The sequence below is a fragment of the Podarcis raffonei genome, chromosome 9, assembly GCF_027172205.1.
Source record: "Podarcis raffonei isolate rPodRaf1 chromosome 9, rPodRaf1.pri, whole genome shotgun sequence".
NCBI classification, from domain to species: domain Eukaryota; kingdom Metazoa; phylum Chordata; class Lepidosauria; order Squamata; family Lacertidae; genus Podarcis; species Podarcis raffonei.
This window is the reverse complement of record NC_070610.1, coordinates 25493445-25513676: the sequence shown is the minus strand read 5'-3', so window position 1 is coordinate 25513676 and position 20232 is coordinate 25493445. Positions and strand designations below refer to the sequence as shown.

The following is a 20232-nucleotide window of genomic DNA, read 5'->3' as shown; positions in this document are numbered from 1 at the left end:
CTCCACCTGGTACGCCAGCTGAGACCCTACCTGCCTGCGTATTTTCTCACCAGAGTGGTACATGCTCTGGTTATCTCCTGCTTGGACTACTGTAATGCGCTCTATGTGGAGCTACCTTTGAAGGTGTCTCAGAAACGACAACTAATCCAGAATGTGGCAGCTAGACTGGTGACTGGGAGCAGTCGCCAGGACCACAACACTGGTCCCAAAGTATCTAGATTGGCTCCCAGTACGTTTCCAAGCACAATTCGAAGTGTTGGTGCTGACCTTTAAAGCTCTAAATGCCCTCAGCCCAGTATATGTGAAGCAGCGTCTCCACCCCCATCATTCAGCCCAGACACTGAGGTCCAGCTCCAAGGGCCGTCTGGTGGTTCCCTCCCTGCAAGAAGTGAAGTTCTAGGGAACCAGGCAGGGGGCCTTCACAGTAGTGGCACCCACCCTGTGGAACGCCCTCCATCAGATGTCAAACAGATAAATAACTTTATGACTTTTAGAAGACATCTGAAAGCAGTACAGGGAAATTCTTAATGGTTGATGCTTTGTTGTTTTTAATATTTGGTTGGGAGCTACCCAGAGTGGCTGGGGTAACCCAGTCAGATGGGTAACAGACTGGTGACTAACAGCAGCAGCAGCAGCAGCACTTTCTAATGATGGATGCTTCCATATGGCTGTTTATTGTGTATGGGTGTTTATCGCTCTTATTAGTGCAAGTTTTTCTAGTGTCTACCCATTGCAGTCTTATTTAGGAATAAGTCAAGTTTTAAAGGACTGTGCTACATGTGAAACAACAAACATGCTTGCCTATGAATAAGACGGCTTCTGTTTCCCCCATGTGTGAAACATTTCAGTTAGGGGATTCTGGTTGAAATCAACCATGCAGATTCAATCTAATTTTAAAGAAATTTGCAGGAGGAGGATTATTCTGTTTCTTTTCTGCAGAGTTTGACTGAACTGTGTTTTTTTCTTTTCTTTTATAAGCAGGTGTTTCCGGCATAGAAAGAAAAACATCTCTGTGGTTAGACTATTTCCGTTAGTGTATGAACCATCACATTCACCAACCTGCTGCTTTTGCACTAGACTGAACTACGTTTGAGGTCTATATGAAAAATCCAGTGCTTTGAGTTTGCAGTGTATCATCGTAACCCTGTGCCAAGTTTTATTTCTCACCTTTTGGAGACTTCCATGGTTTTCCAACAATAAATGCATCATCATTGTATTTTATTAGAATAGAAGGCATTTGGGCTACCCGGTTTCTGAGCATAGGAGCTCTGCTGGCTCAGTCCGCATGCTATTTGCATGGTGACAGAAAACAACTTCTGCCCTGCCCAAAATGTACAGTGGAACCTCAGGTTACGTACCGTCCTCCTTACGAACAGTTTGGGTAACGAGCTCCGCTAACCCAGAAGTAGGTCTCCTGGTAGTGAACTTTGCCCCGGGATGCGAGCGGAAGTCGTGTGCTGGCGGCGTGACGGCAGCGGGAGGCCCCATTAGTGAAAGCACGCCTCAGGTTAAGAACGGTTTCAGGTTAAGAATGGACCACCGGAATGAATTAAGTTCATAACCGGAGGTACCACTGTACATGGAAGACAGAGGGAATTGATCCACCCAGGCCTCTTACATTTAATATTAAGTACCTGTGAAGTTTGCATTTTCTGAGGTGAATTCCAGGACATAATTCTGGAAAATCAGGATGTATGGCAGCCCTAGAATAGTGCTTTATTTGATCTTGATCATTGTTTATTTTACAGGTATTGTGACTTTTAACATAGGATCTAATTATTAATATTAATGTCTGATGCTTTATTATTTTATTATTTTTATCTAATATATAAATTACACATATACACACACACACACATTTTACCATTCTGTGTATATATGTGTGTGTATATATTGTTTTATTATTATGTTATTTATATTAATGTGTGTTGTAAGCAGCTCAGAGTGGCTGGGGCAACCCAGCCATATTCGGGGGGGGGGGTATAAATAAATTATAATTATAATCATCATCATCAAATCAACCTTTGGAAAGGGCTACATTCTTCGCCACTGTTTTACTTGTGGCAAGGAGTTTCATAGCTCAGCTTTCCTCCACCTCAGTACATACATTTTCTGTGGAGGCGCAGCGACTCAGCCTTCCCATTTGAGGCAGCACAAGTCAATAAAACGAAATCCAATATCCTTCGCGCTCCCTCGAACAGCGCGCGCGCGCGGAATTCTCCGCTTCCCCTTTCCCCGCATGCGCAGGAAGATTTTGCGCACGCGCGGAGAGGTGGGTTTCCCCCCTCCGCCAAGCGAACTCGAGGGGCGACGGCAGCGTGGGCGCATGCGCAGCAAAAGCTCGAGAAGCTCGGCGGCTTTCTGGCTGGAAGCCTTGCGGCGGCGCACACCCCCCCCACCCGTCTCCTGCGTGGGAGAGTGCGGCGCGTGATGTCACAGAGCCTGCCCTTCCGCGCCTGCGCTTGGTGGTGGTGGTGACGTGCCGGGTGCTGGCGAGCCGGTTGGTTGGATGGAGGCGGCGCTTTGTTTTAACCCTTTCCTCTGCCGCTTCCCTTGCCCTTGCTGTTTCTGAGAGTGGCGAGCGGAGAACCATACGTCCGGATTTCCCAGGACATTAAATTTTATTTATTCATTTACTTATTCATTCATTTGCGAACACACAGCCTGGAGATCTTTATGACCGCCTTACTTAAATGTACACCTAAAAGCATATCAAAATCCAGCAGTAGTGGACTGTTAAGTTGTGGGTGAACATATCAGACGACACAGCGATTCTTCAAACGGCTCTTGTTTATTCAGAGGCCACAACAGAACTGAACTGAAGGGCTCAGTCAGCCTGCTTATATAGAGCTCCAGTACAGCGTTACTGTAGCAACTTTCTAAAACTATCCAATCACTGAACATCACTTTCGATCCTTCATTTGCATACAAACTATCCAATCACTGAACGTCACTTTCGATCCTTCATTTGCATAACTATCTACAGTATTCCCCTGTAGGCCCAGGGAGAGAACTTCAGTACATAACATGGACAGTAGTAGTTAACCTCCTGATGGGTCAGGTGCTCCATCCTCCTCCTGCGAACAGGTAAGCATCAGTAACTCACCTGGTAAGCATCTCTGTCCCACAACAGGAAATGCAGATAACAACTTCTTGCTGGTCTTTCTTGATGTTTCCCATCGGTATCCCTTCCTTCCTGCGAGGAGCTCGGCACCGCCTTGCAACAACGACCCTGTGAGGTAGTACACAATCGGTTCCGACGATCCACAGAAGCGCTTTATACCTCCCTGCTGCTTCAAGATGAAAAAACCCAAATGTTGCATGCTCTGCTGCTAGATTCTGCGCTTCCAAGAGAAATATTTACCAAAGGATGGTTTGCGCTACAAACTAGGCCCCAAATGCAAGACAGGTCGCTTTTAACCGTTTGTCCCTGTTTCTATTGTTATAGGAATTCTAAGGTCTCAAATATAGGATAAATGTTGGTAATTGCACAAGTTAACAAACATACATAAGTACAGTGCTTTTTCTGGGGGGTACGCAGGGGTATGCATACACCTAAACATTTTGTGAATAGACATGGTGTCAGATATGTATTTGTGGCCTCATAATGTGTGGCCTCATAAACTTGACAGCATCTTAAGAAGTAGAGACATCACCTTGCCAACAAAGGTCCGTATAGTTAAAGCTATGGTTTTCCCAGTAGTGATGTGTGGAAGTGAAAGCTGCACCATAAAGAAGGCTGATTTCCAAAGAATTGATGCTTTTGAATTATGGTGCTGGAGGAGACTCTTGAGAGTCCCATGGACTGCAAAAAGATCAAACCTATCCATTCTTAGGGAAATCAGCCCTGAGTGCTCACTGGAAGGACAGATCCTGAAGCTGAGGCTCCAATACTTTGGCCACCTCATGAGAAGAGAAGACTCCCTGGAAAAGACCCTGATGTTGGGAAAGGAGAAGGGGATGACAGAGGACGAGATGGTTGGACAGTGTTCTCGAAGCTACCAGCATGAATTTGACCAAACTGCAGGAGGCAGTGGAAGACAGGAGTGCCTGGCGTGCTCTGGTCCATGGGGTCATGAAGAGTCAGACACGATTAAATGACTAAACAACAACACAACAGCAATGTGGGTAGTGGCCTGATTTAAAAACAGATGCGTTTCGCTCATAAAATATGGATGTACGGCACTTATATAGATTTCCCATAGATCATTTATGCATTATGCATACATAAATAACATACTCTGACACCTAGGAATTTCAGTCTGGGTTATCCCCAACAAAAAGGATTCTTTTTTGGGGGAAAGTAGTTTTAAACATTCCCGCCCCCGCCCCCATTCATTATAAATCATTTCCCAATACACTTTTACCTTTTTACATGTCCCCCACATAAGAAAAAACATTCCCTCAGCTTCTTTACACTTCCAACACATATCTGATTCTCTTTTATAAATCTTAGCCAACCTACTCGGAGTTAAGTACCATTTATGAATCATTTTCGAATAATTCTCTTTCCATGAATAACATGCAGTAAATTTCAGGTCACTTTCCCAGAGTTTTATATCTATTGCTGAGTGTGTCACTGGAGCTTTAACAAGCTCATCTTTTGTTTCCCATTCTAGTACAAAATTACACATTTTAGACAAAAGTTTATCCTTATTTTATAAATATAAGCACAACAACTTTGCAAAAAAAAAACAGTGCTCAACAACCTTTACACACCAATATGTTGCCCTTGTCAGTATGGTCAGTAAATCAGTGACACAGGTCATGGTGGGGGATACTCCCTAGGAAAAATATTGTAGAAATTATATATTGGCTTGCAAATATGAAAATATAACAACGGAGCCCCAATGCTCAGCATCCTTTTCCAGAGGCAGAATCTCTCGGGCAGCTGTATGCGTGGAGGCAGGCGATAGACGGAAAATAGGTGGGAACAGAGCTGGTGCTGATTCTTACTTTTGTGGTTTTATTTGCAGAGAAGAAATGTGAGCAGTGAGGACTTAGAGGAGTTCTGGCGGAATAGTTTCGTGGTGATATCCCTTCACCTCGTCACCCGGCACGTCATTCTCAGGTTACCAGATCTGTAAGGGCCATGAGAAAACAGAGGGTGACTGATGATCGTTGGAGCTCTAGAGGACGATGCCACCCTGACTATAGCTGTGGGAAGAAGCGGGAAGAAGTACGGCAGCGTCTATTGCTTTTCTGCTCTTCGTGTGGGGTTGCCCTGGGAATGAATGTTTTCACCTAGAGAACGGCTTGGGATATATACTTTTGTCTACAGCCAGAGGAGCAAAGCTTCTCCACAATGAAGCTCAGCTTTGCCTTTTGCCTCTCCCTGGTTTTTGCAGTGGGAATGCTTCATGGTAAGAGACTTTTTTCCATAGCAGGGAGGCATGAAGGAGGGTGTTAGGGTTGAAATATGGCAACCCTGCCACAGACTCTCAACAATTTCAGTATGCAGAGATGCAGATGCATAATTTTAATAATTCTAGGAAACTAGGAGGCTGCTACTACATGGCAGCGTAGTCTCATGGAAAGAAACAGGGTTATTAATGAGGTGGAGGGAACGTTCTTTTATATGTGGTGGACCTGTAAAAGTGTAAAAAAGTATTGGGAAATAATTTATAACGAATTGGAAAAAAATGTTTAAAAGCCCCTTTCAAAAAAAAAAAACCCAACAACAACCAGAGTCCTTTTCGTTGGGAACAATTCAGACTGAAATTCTCAGGTGTCAGAAGAGGTTATTTATGTATGCCACTACAGCGGCCTGTGTTTTGTTAGCCCCAAAATGGAAAAACGGGAGACGTCCTAATCAAAGAAGAATGACATCTTAAACTGAAGGAATATTCGCAGCTTGCAGATCCAACTTATAGAATAAGAGAACAAGAAGAACATTCGTTTAAAGAAGATTGGAAAATGTTTATTGAATATAATGGGAAATTGTATACACCTGAAAACATTGGCAGCAGTAAGATAAATTCAACAGTGTAAATAAGTTTTGATGGATGTAACAGTGGAATACTGAATGGTTTAGTTTATATAAAATATGCAGGGATTTATGCTATACAGAATGAACCAAGGAAAGAGAAGAAGGGAAGGTCACTGATATTTTAAAGTTGTCTAAATGAATATTCTAAATTGCAAAACAGAAAATTACACACACACACAACACTTTTTTCTAAAAAAAATGTTTAGGGGTACTCTCATTTTACTACTCGTATTGAATTACTGCCCCTCAATGAGGCCAAACTTAGATTCACAAAATGTTTAGGGGTATGCATACTCCTGCTTCCCTCCAGAAAAAAGCACTGTATATATATTTAGAGAGAGAGAGAGAGAGAAACGGGGTTACGGTTGGAATATGGCAACCCTGCTACAGACTCTCAACAATTTCAGTATGCAGAGATGCAAATGCATATTTTAATAATTCTAGGAAACTAGGAAGGTGCCACTACATGGCAGCGTAGTCTCATGGAAAGAAACAGGGATAGGACAGAGTTTTAGCACCTGAAGTTTAACCTCCATGGTTTCCTTTTAAAGAACTCTGGGAACTGAATTTGTGGGAGGTGCGAAGAATTCTTTTTTAGCAATCCCAGCCCCGTTATTGAACTACAATTTCCAGGGTCCCTTGACTTGCAGCTGTTTTACATTTCTATTGTAGACATGCCACCAAGTTCTTAACAAACTATCCCCATCAACCAACCTTGCCTTTAAAAATGTATAATATACTACTGCAAATATCAAAATCGGCTCGTGTGGCTCTGGAAGTCAGAAGCCAAATAAGTTTACAATGGACGATGTAAAATTGAATATCTCTGTTTTTTACAGTTGCTAAGGCAGCACAAGGGAAATATGCTCAAATGCTCTTTAATGAGCTCTTTGAAGACTATTCAAATGCTCTCAGACCAGTGGAAGATACCGACAGCGTACTGAATGTCACTCTTCAGATCACTCTCTCCCAAATAAAGGATATGGTAAGTAAAAGAGGTCTATATTCTACAGATGGAAAGCCCCTGATCTTGTCTGTCAATTTTGAATTGCAGAGGCTTAAGGACTTTTGTTTTTATCTCGCTGCTTCTACGTACTTGAAGGAAGTACTGTGATATGGCTTGATTCTCTTTTTTTTTTTGCTAAAATCCCATGGTTCCTTCTCTGACTCACTAAAAGGGAATTACAGGCTGAAACTTACATTGGATTTTGTTAGGATCTGTAACGCGCATATCATCCTTGAGCTGCCTAGTTTATGGGTCTAACTGCAATACTTTATTTGTTTTTTTTAATCATAATTGAACATACATACTATTGTTATAACCCCTGCCCTGAAGCCTTATGACAAAGGGTGTCTAAGAAATAGAATAAAAAAAATTCCTGTATCAATGTTAGTAATGCACTCCAGTTTTCATTTCCCCATGTAGACAATTAAGACACTCCTTAAGATAAAAAGCAGTAGTTGAGCTACAAGTGAGTTACTGTTTTTTGTTACGTGATTATATCAGGCCAACACAGAAATATATGTTGATCACAATCTAAAGAGGATTCTCTCTGCCCCGTTTGCCCCATATTCCTTCCTTGGGGTGCAATCTGAGAAGAATATGGGTATTCTAATTATATCGGTGGGGCAGATTGTGGAACTCCTTCCCTTCTGTCTCAGTTAGTCATGCCTACATCCTGTTGAAATCAGTGTGTCAGGGGGGCTCAGTAAACCTAGCCCAAATTTTGCCAACCTGGTCCCTTTCGGATGTTTTAAACCACAACTCCTATCATCCTCACCCCAGTTGCAGCCCTAAACAAAAAGCAAAATCTAACTTAAGCAAAGCAATATATATGACTGAAGATACTGCTGAGCTCTGTTTTTATGAACACCAAAAAATGTAAGCAGACCACAAAGGTCTTTGCAGATGCATATTTTAATAATTCCAGGAAACTAGGACTGCTGCAGCCACCCACTGTGTCGATGCATGATGGAAAACTGCCATCATGATGTGACAAAGAAAGCACAATCTATAATTATGTCACCGAGGTTCTAACTATGTCAACTATTCTGTGAATCAGCTCTGTGTGTTGCCACAGAGCAGTACATTCACTTTTAGATCTACAGCATGTTCCAAAATAACCTTCTTGATGTGTTGACTTGCAGACATGTTCGTGCGAGAAGCTTTAGCTCATTGTCAAAGCACATGCAAAATGTCCCAGGTTTAATTCTGGACATCTCCTTTTTTATTAGTTTTTTATTTATATTTTTCAATTTTACACATTTTGTTGTTTTACAATCAACTTAACATTTCCAAATTTTGTCTTCCTTCCCCCTCCTTCTGCGGTTCTTCAAATTATTATTATTTATATCTTCTGCATGTCCAGTTCATTTAACTTGCTCATTTATTTATCAGCTGTAAATATATACTCTTATAAAACTGCACATTATTACATTCATCCTGCCAATGTTCTTATCTGTTTACAATTTATCTGTAAATATTCAATAAGCAATTTCCCTTCTTTTATAAAACGTTTGTTATCTTGATTTCTTTTTCTTCCGGTAAGTTTCACCATTTCTGCATAATCCATAAGTTTTTGTATCCGTTCTTCTTTTTCTGGGACTTCTGCTTCTTTCCGCTTTGGGACAAGTAACATTCTTGCTGCTGTACTAGCATACATCAATCAATTTCTATATAATTTAGGTAGTTCTGTCCCTATATTTCCCCAAATAAAAGCTTCTGGGTTGTTGTTTTTATAAAAGTTATTTTGAACATCCTTTTCAACTCATTATGTATCATTTCCCAATAAACTTTAACCTTACTACAAGACTACCACATATGATAAAAAGAACCTTCTTTCTCTTTACATTTCCAGCATTGGTTTGATTTAGATTTATACATTTTTGCCAGTTTGCTTGGAGTTAGATACACCATTGATATATCATTTTCATATAATTTTCTCTTAAACCATTTGTTGTTGTTGTTTAGTCGTGTCCGACTCTTCGTGACCACATGGACCAGAGCACACCAGGCACTCCTGTCTTCCACTGCCTCCCGCAGTTTGGTCAAACTCATGTTCATAGCTTCGAGAACACTGTCCAACCATCTCGTCCTCTGTCGTCCCCTTCTCCTTGTGCCCTCCATCTTTCCCAACATCAGGGTCTTTTCCAGGGAGTCTTCCCTTCTCATGAGGTGGCCAAAGTATTGGAGCCTCAGCTTCAGGATCTGTCCTTCCAGTGAGCACTCAGGGCTGATTTCCTTAAGAATGGAGAGGTTTGATCTTCTTGCAGTCCATGGGACTCTCAAGAGTGTCCTCCAGCACCATAATTCAAAAGCATCAATTCTTTGGTGATCAGCCTTCTTTATGGTCCAGCTCTCACTTCCATACATCACTAAATTTTATATCCATATTCCACAATCATTCTTACGCTTCCATATCTATGTTATAAGCGATATCTATTGCTAATCCCGGACATCTCCAGACAGGACTTTGAGATACTGTTTATCACGGGAGCACAACCTATGGCTCCTTGCATGTTTTTGGGTTCTCAGCTCCCATCATCCTCAGTTAGCATAGCCAGTTGTCAAGGATGATGGGAGTTGTAGTCCAGAAATACCTGGAGGGCCACAGGTTGCCCACCCTTGGGGTGGACAATATATGGTCTGATTCTGTATAAGACTGCTTCCTATGTTCCTAAGTTTAGGTCTCCTGTCATATTCCAGGATGAGAGAAACCAAATTTTGACCGCCTACCTATGGATTCGACAAACGTGGTATGATGCCTATTTGAAGTGGGACAAGGATGAATATGATGGGTTGGATTCTATCCGAATCCCCAGCAATCTGGTATGGAGACCGGACATTGTCCTTTATAACAAGTAAGTCTGGCCTGGGAAGGTTTCTTACAAATGTGCAAGCAAGAATCTAGCGCTATGCTTATTTATCTATTCATTGGTGGGGAAAATGAAGGATCTGGGGCCAGCTTGCGGAGAGAAGTTGCCTGGGGAAAGTGATAGATTTTGTAAATTGCATCCATTTTGCAGTCGGGAAGAGGGGACCGCCAGGCATTTGGAAACACAAATTGTCCGGCAAAAAGTAGTTCTAGCTTCAAATGATCTTGTGAGCTTAGGGCCAACAAGCCAGCTACGGTCACCTTTCATATGGTTGAATGATCAACTCATGAAATCTTCACTTGCCCCAAGCTTTTGTTTCCTTTGACAGGAAATCTAGGTTATTTCACAACACTTGTGTTACTTTCATCAGACATCTCTAGTCACTGGGTAGGTTGTGGACACGTAGAATATTTTCTCTTTCATCTACGTAAGAAAAAGGATGTGAAAATTGCACGTGTCTATACCGAAAGGTGTCTGAATGCCACAGTTTCAAAAGTGCTAAGGAAAAGCTCTCTCATGCTCTGGCAGACAGCCAGGCGTTTCATGTTTTGAATTTGTTTGTTAAGGTAGCTCAATGACAATTCACACACTGGCCATTTCATTCCAATATTGACTCTTGAGTAAAGTCATTCAGAAGGTATTCAAACTCTAAACACCTTTAAAGTATATATTGTCTTTTATGTGGGCAGTATGTTGTTGATAAGGGACACAGGTGCTTCATACATCAGCTTCATACATCTTCAATCAATTTAAAAATCTGCTATTAAGCACATTTAAAACTGTGGTTCTGCCTTTCGCACATGCAGCTCACAGTGGGACAGAGGCTCAAAAGCACTTTACACAGATGTGTGAAGCCTGCTTTAGTAAAATTATAGGTGAGCTGAGATGTGAACTGGGAGCTTGTGGCTTCCATCCCCTTCGAGCCTGTCTTGTGCTGTAATAATAATAATAATAATAATAATAATAATAATAATAATAATAATTTTATTATTTGTACCCCGGCCATCTGGCTGGGTTTCCCCAGCCATTCTGGGCGGTTTCCACAAAGACCAAAAATACACTAAGATGTCACACGTTAAAAACTTCCCTAAACAGGGCTGCCTTAAGATGTCTTCTGAATGTCAGGTAGTTGTTTATCTCTTTGACATCTGATGGGAGGGCGTTCCACAGGGCGGGCGCCACTACAGAGAAGGCCCTCTGCCTGGTTCCCTATAGCTTTGCTTCTCGCAATGAGGGAACCACCAGAAGCCCCTTGGCGCTGGACCTCAGCGTCCGGGCAGAACAATGGGGGTGGAGACGCTCCTTCAGGTATACTGGGCCAAGGCCGTTTAGGGCTTTAAAGGTCAACACCAACACTTTGAATTGTGCTCGGAAACGTACTGGGAGTTATGGGAGGGTGGTGCTGTGGTCTAAACCACTGAGCCTCTTGGGCTTGCCGATCTGAAGGTCGGCGGTTCGAATCCCTGCGACAAGGTGATTTATCTGAATATACTTATTGTTTTATATGTGTTTATGGTGTTGTTGTTGTTGTTGTTGTTTTAGGGCTGATGATGACTTTTCCGAGCCCGTGAACACTAACATTGTATTGAGGCATGATGGCAAGATTACTTGGGATTCACCGGCTATAACAAAAAGCTCATGTGTGGTGGATGTATCTTACTTCCCCTTCGATAGCCAGGAGTGCAACCTAACCTTTGGCTCTTGGACCTACAATGGTAATCAGGTAGATATTTTCAATTCTTTAGACAGCGGCGACCTCTCAGACTTTATAGAAGACGTGGAGTGGGAGATTCACGGCATGCCGGCTGTTAGGAATGTGATAACCTATGGCTGCTGCTCAGAGCCTTATCCAGATGTTACATTCACCCTTATTTTGAAAAGGAAATCATCTTTCTATATATTTAACCTGCTGCTTCCTTGTCTGTTGATATCTTTTCTGGCTCCACTGGGATTCTACCTCCCAGCAGACTCTGGAGAAAAAGTGTCTCTGGGGGTCACTGTTCTGCTTGCCCTGACCGTGTTTCAGCTAATGGTTGCGGAGAGCATGCCTCCTTCTGAAAATGTGCCCTTGATCGGTAGGTATCTGAGCGTTTATACTTTTTATGTAATTGAGCTGTGAGGGGTCCATTATTTGATGATGTTGTTGCCTGCTATGGAGCAAGCCAGCCCCTCCAGAATAAAGTGGTACCTTGGTTCTTGAACTTAATCCATTCCAGGAGTCTGTTCGGCTCATGAACCCGTTCGAAAACCAAGGCGCGCCTTCCGATTGGCTGCAGGAGCCTCCTGCACTCAAGCGGAAGCTGCGTCGGATGTTCGGCTTCTGAAAAATGTTCACAAACTAGAACACTTACTTCCAGGTTTGCGACGTTCGGGAGCCAATTTGTTCGACAACTAAGCCGTTCGAGAACCAAGGTACCACTGTATGTGATGACACCAAACTCACTTCCTTTGCTGCAACTCAAAGCCAAACGTAGTCTTTAGGCTAAGATGTCAAGAACCTTTCATACAATAAATAAACTTACATATCCAATTCATTTCACCTTATTGGATAGAATGTGGCAAAACGTAGCTTAAGTCCCATTGATTTTGATGGTTCTACTTTAAGCAAGATTTAGTCTGTGCTATGCATTTCTTTAAGTTCCTCAAACGTGACACAATCCTAACATTTGGTACAATGCATTGCAAAATAACAATCTCGTATTTAATGGGATAATTATCCCAACAAGTCCAGCTACAATGTGCCATTGTGGGGAGGGGGCTGCAGAGGATGCATCTGAGCTGATATAGGATAAGAAATAAAACTCAGTCCTGCCTTCTTCCTGGTCCCCTATGTTTGGCCTTGCAGAGCTGGTGGTGCTTTGTCTGACTGCCAAGGTGCATCCTGAAATGATAACTTTAGGGCTATGAAGTAGTGATTCCTTCCCTGGGGAGAATGCCTGGTGCCAACCTAGGTACCTTTAAGGCACTGGGGGTTGGAGTCAACTAAGTTGTTCTGCTACTGGAAGTCGGCCCAAGGATTCAAATTAGTGCACTGGGACTTCCCCATCTCCCTCGCAATGCCCCCCACCTCACCCAAATCTACTCTGAAGGATTGGGAGAACCCTCAGACTGGCGCATAGCGTTGCCAGACAGGACAATTGTCATAGTGCAACATTAAATTCAACTCTGGGCAAAGACTCTCTCTGTGCTGTTGCTTGTTGTATGCTATTTGTCTTAGCTTGCTTTACAGTGCTTTGGAAGTATTGATGAAGGGCAATATTGATTTTGTAGAAAACAAAACTACAGGGTCTACCTGGCCACTTTTGGAGACAGAGTGATGAACGAAGAGCCCTTTTGTTTGGTGCCATAAGGCATTTTTTTGTGCAAGTTATAGTTCACATATGGACAGATTCCCTAGACTTAAAAGGAAATGTGGTCCTTTCAATGATGCTAATGTCTTGTAATAAGGTAAAGGTAAAGGGACCCCTGACCATTAGGTCCAGTCGTGACTGACTCTAGGGTTGCGGCGCTCATCTCGCTTTATTGGCCGAGGGAGCCGGCGTACAGCTTCCAGGTCATGTGGTCAGCATGACTAAGCCGCTTCTGGCGAACCAGAGCAGCGCACGGAAATGCCGTTTACCTTCCCGCTGGAGCGGTACCTATTTATCTACTCGCACTCTGACGTGCTTTCGAACTGCTAGGTGGGCAGGAGCAGGGACCGAGCAACGGGAGCTCACCCCGTCGCGGGGATTCGCACCACCGACCTTCTGATCGGCAAGTCCTAGGCTCAGTGGTTTAACCCACAGCGCCACCCGCGTCTTGTAATGATGTCCACCAAATTCATTGCCAGCTCTGGTTGTCATGAACACGATCGTAACATTGGATTCTGCTACGGACCATTCTGATACGGGGCCAGATTCAGCTACCTGGTCCTCCTAGTGAAAGCCCACACAAGGACTTCTGCTAGCACAATGGGGCATTCCCCTCTCCACGTGCCTTTGGGGACGGGGTCAGGAGATCCCTTAGAACAGTACTCATGTGGAGGAGAGGGGAGTTTGTTTTGTTGGGCCAGCAGAGATGCTTTCACAGAAGGAAAGGTAAAGTGGGTGGCGGGTGATGCTGTGGTCTAAACCGCTGAGCCTCTTGGGCAGGCATAGGCAAACTCCGGCCCTCCAGATGTTTGGGACTACAATTACCATCATCCCTGACCACTGTTCCTGTTAGCTAGTAATTAAAGGGTGGTATTCAACTAAGTGGGGACGCAGTTGGTGCTGTGGGTTAAACCACAGAGCCAAGGACTTGCCAATCAGAAGTTCGGCGGTTCGAATCCCTGCGACGGGGTGAGCTCCCGTTGCTCTGTTCCAGCTCCTGCCAACCTAGCAGTTCGAAAGCACACCAGTGCAAGTAGATAAATAGGTACCTCTGTGGCAGGAAGGTAAATGGCATTTGGCGTGGTGTTCCGTCATGCCAGAAGCAGTTTGGTCCTGCTGACCTGGAAAGCTGTCTGTGGACACCCGCCAGCTCCCTCAGCCTGAAAAGTAAGATGAGTGCTGCAACCCTATAGTCGCCTTTGACTGGACTTAACTGTCCAGGGGTCCTTTACCTTTTACCCTTTTTTTACCACAGAAGGAACCATGTCCTGGGATAGCTCAGGGTCATGGTTTCAAGTCCCACATTGTGTGAAGATTCCTGTATTGCAGGGGGTTGGACTAGATGACCCTTGTGTTCCCTTCCAGTCCTACAGTTCTATGATTTTGTGACCTTATACCACTTTGAATTCCTTGGAGGAAAGGAACAGAAACGTAATAAAATAAGCAATAAACATTTAGAACAGCGCAGTGTTGAACTCCTCCCGTGATTGCTTGTTGTCTTTAATTCAAGCATTTGAGCCGTCTTTTCCCCTCACCTCATAGGTAAATATTACATTGCTACTATGACAATGATCACAGCATCCACAGCACTGACCATCATTATAATGAATATCCATTACTGTGGATCAGGAGCCAAGCCTGTCCCACAGTGGGCAAGGGTGGTCATCTTGGACTACATGTCAAAGATCTTCTTCGTTTATGACGTTGGCGAAAACTGCACAAGTCTGCAACGTGTCAAAGAGCGGGACCCAAAGGTGGAAAAGACGAATAGCGCTTGTCGACAAGACCAAGACAGATACGAAGGGACGAGGAGGCCACTTGCCAAGATCCAACACAGCAGCTGTGACCTCAAAAAGAAGCCCCCAGATGATGTTTGTGACGGCAGTGGAGTCCCGGGTGAAAATGCCAGGGATATTGTTAGTTGCTGTTCCTGCTACAGAATCCTGATCAAGAATATTGAATATATCGCTAGCTGCGTGAGACGCCACAAAGCCAACCACGCCAAAGGAGTGGAGTGGAAGAAGGTAGCCAAAGTGATGGACAGATTCTTCATGTGGATCTTTTTCATCATGGTCTTTTTCATGAGCGTTTTGGTCATTGGCAAAGCACTTTAAGGAGAAATGCAATTCCTCAAGCGCCCCCATGTTATATTAAAAGAGCTTTGCCCATGATGAAAGTGGATGACGTGTCTCCCCCAACCCTAGAACTTCATTCTTATCGAGTCTTCTCCAATTCCACATGGGGGCAAACATGTGCTTTCAGGATGAAGGTCTGCAATCTGAATCACACCTGACTTGGAAATAAACTGCATGGTACTTCCTTCCAAGTAAATGAGTACAGAACAAAAGTGCATATGTTTATAGTTTTCCCTACTGTGATGGACATTTCCTGAAAGGAAGAAAGGAACTATAGAAGTCCAATTATCTCCAACAAAAACCAGTTTGGTCAAGGACAGAGTCTTAGACCTGGATCAAGGAGGCTGATATCTATATGTACCTGTCTGTCTGTCTGTCTGTCTCCTTCACTGAGCTTGTTAGATGGTTTCGTGCAAGTTTCTATCTCTCATTCTCTCTCGGTTTCGTGCAAGTTCCTGTCTCATTCTCTCTCACGGTGGTGGTCAGGATAAAATTAGATGACAGTACGTTAACCTTGAGCTCATTGGAGAGAGCTGATCTGATAAATACTGTAATGAATTCTTGCATTGAGTGGGTTCTATGATTCTATTACTGCACATATCCACATTCATCAGCTTGACATCTCATCGTCCAATTATGATAGCTATGAAAGATGCTTAGATTAATCTTGTCTCTTGCCCCTTGTTACTTGTTTGTATAGTTAATGTAAAAAATAAACATAATAAAAAGCAATGCCTTTTAAACCAGCAACCTTTTGAAATTTTATAGATTTAAGGTTAACTTTTAAACTAACTTAGCTTGCAACATCAAACTCCTTTTAAATTTTTTTTGATCCTGCTTAAATTTGTCTAGCTCTTTCTCTCATTATTTTCCTTTTTTCTCTGCTGTCCTTTCCCCTTTCCCCTCTCTCTATTCTTTTTTCATTTTTCTCCTTCTGCCTCTCTCCAGATCACGGAGAGTGGCAACTCATGTGCAACCCAACATGTGTGAGGGTGCAACCCACGAGTATTTAAAGTGAATTATGTAAAGTGACTGTAGAAGTGCCATATTCCTAAAATCTTGTTTTGTGTGTGTCCAACTTGTTTTGTGTGGCTTTTAATTCCTCCTGTGGTATTTGCAGGACAAAAACCTGGAAATGTGTGTTTGCCTATTACATGGAGCCCATTCAATGAATTCAGGTTTTATTACTGCAGCATGCTGCAAATTTGCCGATGCAGCCTAGGTCATAAACTGATGCCGTTAAGTATTTCCATTCAGCCAAGTAAGGTACCTGTGTTGTAGGTTTGGGAACCCTGATATTCTAGACAGACAAATTCAGGGTGGCACTGAAAAGAGATCGCAGTCCAGAGGTCATGCGATAAAACTCATTTTCATAATTGTTGTAGCTAATGGGGAGCACGCTGGCAAAGCTGTCATTTAAGATGCCGTGGAATCCAACCGAGCTTGCAAAGCTATATGCCTTTGTCATTGTGGTTTGTCCCTTCCACCCCACCCAAGATCTCTTCGGAGGAAGGCAATCTTGGACGATTGTATAAATGAAACATAGAATTTGTAACGGTAGGCTTGGCCTTTTGTGCAGAATAATTAAAGATGTAACTGTATCGGGACTCTCATGTATAATGCAAGCCCCAAAGGACAGGTTGGATGTTAAAGGAGCATGCGGCGAAGGGCCACATTGAGTGCAAACTTATCAATTACAAGGGGTTGAAAAATACCCACTTTCCTCTTTCACAAAGAGGTATGAACCTTGAAACGGGTATACCACAACCAAGAGGCGTTTATAACTGGCCACGTGGGTACAAAGCAAGCCTATCAGTTTTCCTAATACCGCAGGAGGCATCAGTAGGATACTGATTTTTATAACAAAATGAGTCAGGGTGCTTCTTCTTCTTTGGCGATTCCTTGTAGCCGAGTAAGATTGTCTTCCATGAACACGGTTTTAAGAGTGAGTCCATACGTGACTGTGGGGGCCAATTCTGGATCCACACATCCTTCCACCGTGGGGACATAGTTTCTGGGCAGGAGTTGATCACGGTGAGGGCTTGCCAAGCATGCCTTCCTCTTAGCACGTTTCTCCCTTTTGTCCTCAGTTCAAGCATCTTCAAAGTCCATGACACCTTTGGTAAAGGCTGTTCTCCAATTGGAGCTCTTGCAGGCAAGTGTTTCCCAGTTGTCGGTGTTTATACTACATTTTTAAAGATTTGACTTGAGAGAGTCTTTAAAACTCTTGTTGATCTCCAGCACTACGCTGTCCATTTTTAAGTTCGGAATAGAGTAGTTGCATTGGAAGATGATAACCAGGCATCCAAACAACACGACCAGTCCAATGAAGTTGATGTTGAAGAATCATTGCTTCGACACTGGTGATCTTTGCTTCTTCCAGTACCCTGGCATTAGTTTGCCTGTCTTCCCAAGTGATGTATACAATTTTTTAGAGACACCGTTGATGGAATCTTTTGAGGAGTTGGAGATGGCATTTATAAGTGGTCCACATTTCACAAGCATACAGTAAGGTTGGTAGTACAATAGATTTGTAAACAAGCATTTTGTTTTCCCTGCTTCGCCCCACCCCATAGCTTCCCTTCACGGCATATTCTCTACCCTAAAGTCACTTTTCCCTCAGCTAAGCTCTGATTCCAGGAGTTCCATACTCAGTGCACAAACAGGAGCAGACAAACCAAAGGGACAGAAAGGATGGAGAATACTCTATGGTTTGTGTGTTCATGATTCTTGGGGTACCGTCCATAAGATTCCAGATAAGTAGGGAATTGTCACATCGGTCCCAAGCTGGAACGAACTTTGCAGGTCATTTAACAGGTCATTTAGTCCAGTGTTGGGTCCCCAGATGTTGTTGGACTACAACTCCCATCATCCCCTGCAGTGGCGTAGCAAAGTCAGGTGGTACCTGGTGCGGAAAATTTCTTGTCACCTCCCCGCCACATTGAAATTATTAAAAGAAGGAAAAATAAGATACTTACAGTTGCAAGTCTTATTTGCTGGTTTATTTACATTGTGAGCATAAGCACTTAAAACCATGTTTCATGACGGAAATGTCTTATGAATGATTATTATTTTTTACTTTATTTCGCTATTATGCAGCCTACTATTGATGTGGACTGCAGGAAGCTGAGGTGCTGTGTGGGTAGAACTGCAAAAAACAAGCACCAGTGTGGATATGCCCATAGCTGTCAACGTTTTCCTTTTTTTAAGGGAAATTCCCTTATTCTGAATAGGATTCCTCGCGAGAAAAGGGAAAAGTTGACAACTATGGATATGCCCACACTCTTGAAGAGTTTACCTAGAATACAAGAAGAGCCAGTGGCAGAGGAAGAGGGGTGCGGGGGGTGCAGTCCACCCCAAGTGTCATTACTGAGGGGGAAACAAAATGACAAAAATATGAGTTGTTAGGTTTTTGTTTTGTTTTTTAAAAAAGGCTCACAAATTTTTTTAGTTCAGTCAACAAATGTAATGAAACGCGGCTGGCACTGGGTGCCACACCGCAGGAGCTGGCACTTACCATGGGGCCTGCAGTGTGCCCGAGCCACGTGACTCTCCTGGGGTGACGTGGTGGCTTGGGGGCCTGCAGGCTCCACGCTGCCTGAAACGGCTGCGTGGGACTTGCGTCTGCCCTCCTCCTCTCCCTCAGCAGCCCTACAGCTGAGGGGGAGGTGGCGGAGAGGCTCCATGCAGTGCGCCCCGCTCCCATGTGGTGAAGAATGAAACTATGCTGCCAATTCTCGTTGTAGACCAGTAGAAAGTAAGCAGCACATAAGCGGCACACAAAACGCTACCAAACCATTCTGCGTTCTAAATCTGATATTCATAATCCAAAAATTGAGAGAGCCATGTACAAGATCTTCTGTTTGTGGCTTCTGTAGTAGATCTTGTACATCTTGTATTGCTTCAGGTTATATACGCTTCAGGTTACAGACTCCGCTAACCCAGAAATAGTGCTTCAGGTTAAGAACTTTGCTTCAGGATGAGAACAGAAATTGGGCTCTGGCGGCACGGCAGCAGCAGGAGGCCCCATTAGTTAAAGTGGTGCTTCAGGTTAAGAACAGTTTCAGGTTAAGTACGGACCTCCGGAACAAATTAAGTACTTAGCCTGAGGTACCACTGTACATATTTACCCACCAGCAGGCTCTTGCACCTTTGCTAGTTCTATGTACAAACATTTGAAATGCACAATATTATTGCGTCCAGCCCTATCCCCACCCCAGTTGTGTGGCAGCTGAAATGTCTATGGGTGCTTCCAGCTGGGGGTGCTTCCTCTCAGCTTCCCCACACGCCGCCCGCACACACGCCTGCCCACAACAGGACACCCGGGCTACGCCACCTGGAGCCTCTCGGCGGCCTGGTCTCCTTGCCCCCTGCGTGTCACTGGTACTCTTCTTCTGTTTATTTATTAAATTTATATACCGCCCTATATCTGGGGGTCTCAGGGCAGTTCACAGAATAAAATCAAGATATAAAACCACAAAATTAATAAATAATAATAATAATAATAGTAATAATAAAAAACAACCCAATAGCCTCTCCCCCAGCCCAATAGGATTGAAGAACAAGCTTAATACCAAAGAGCACACATTTAAGCTCCAATAAGGTTTCTGTTTCATACAACTCGGGTTTGTGTGTGTGGGAGAAAATTAAGAGATATACATAGCTGCATGTAAATAGTTATGAGAAACATTCTGTTTTGCAAGTTTTGTCACATAGCTTTAACAGTATAGTAGATCTTGGAAATACCAAAAGGAGGCTGGTTATTATTTTGCCAGTCATTCGTAAATACAGAGCAGTGTTTCGGAAAGACATTTTTCCTCCCTTCCGCCTTCCCTTGATAGCTTAGACATAGCAGCATTTTCCACAGTGCAAACTTCTAACC

General features: G+C 43.4%; 1 protein-coding gene and 1 long non-coding RNA gene across 2 annotated transcripts in view; one reads left to right on the top strand and one right to left on the bottom strand.

Annotated features, from left to right (window-relative positions):
* Positions 1-2550, bottom strand: part of LOC128421430 (uncharacterized) — a 29161-nt gene extending 26611 nt beyond the window's left edge. The window contains exon 1 of the long non-coding RNA XR_008332310.1: positions 2023-2550. This is a non-coding gene — a long non-coding RNA (uncharacterized LOC128421430). The remainder of the gene's footprint in view (positions 1-2022) is intronic.
* Positions 2551-4751: 2201 nt separating this feature from the next.
* On the top strand, positions 4752-15335 carry CHRNA9 (cholinergic receptor nicotinic alpha 9 subunit). Its single transcript, XM_053403025.1, has 5 exons — positions 4752-5363; positions 6829-6974; positions 9696-9850; positions 11408-11940; positions 14758-15335. Exons 1-5 carry the CDS (start codon positions 5306-5308, stop codon positions 15327-15329), a joined length of 1464 nt encoding a protein of 487 aa, XP_053259000.1. The 5' UTR covers positions 4752-5305; the 3' UTR covers positions 15330-15335.
* Positions 15336-20232: the final 4897 nt, after the last annotated feature.

Excerpts from the sequence above, each read along its gene's own strand:
- CHRNA9 (XM_053403025.1), top strand. The coding sequence starts at position 5,306 with ATGAAGCTCAGCTTTGCCTTTTGCCTCTCCCTGGTTTTTGCAGTGGGA. Across the intron at positions 5,364-6,828 it reads TGCAGTGGGAATGCTTCATG|TTGCTAAGGCAGCACAAGGG; the intron begins GTAAGAGACTTT and ends TGTTTTTTACAG. Across the intron at positions 6,975-9,695 it reads TCTCCCAAATAAAGGATATG|GATGAGAGAAACCAAATTTT; the intron begins GTAAGTAAAAGA and ends GTCATATTCCAG.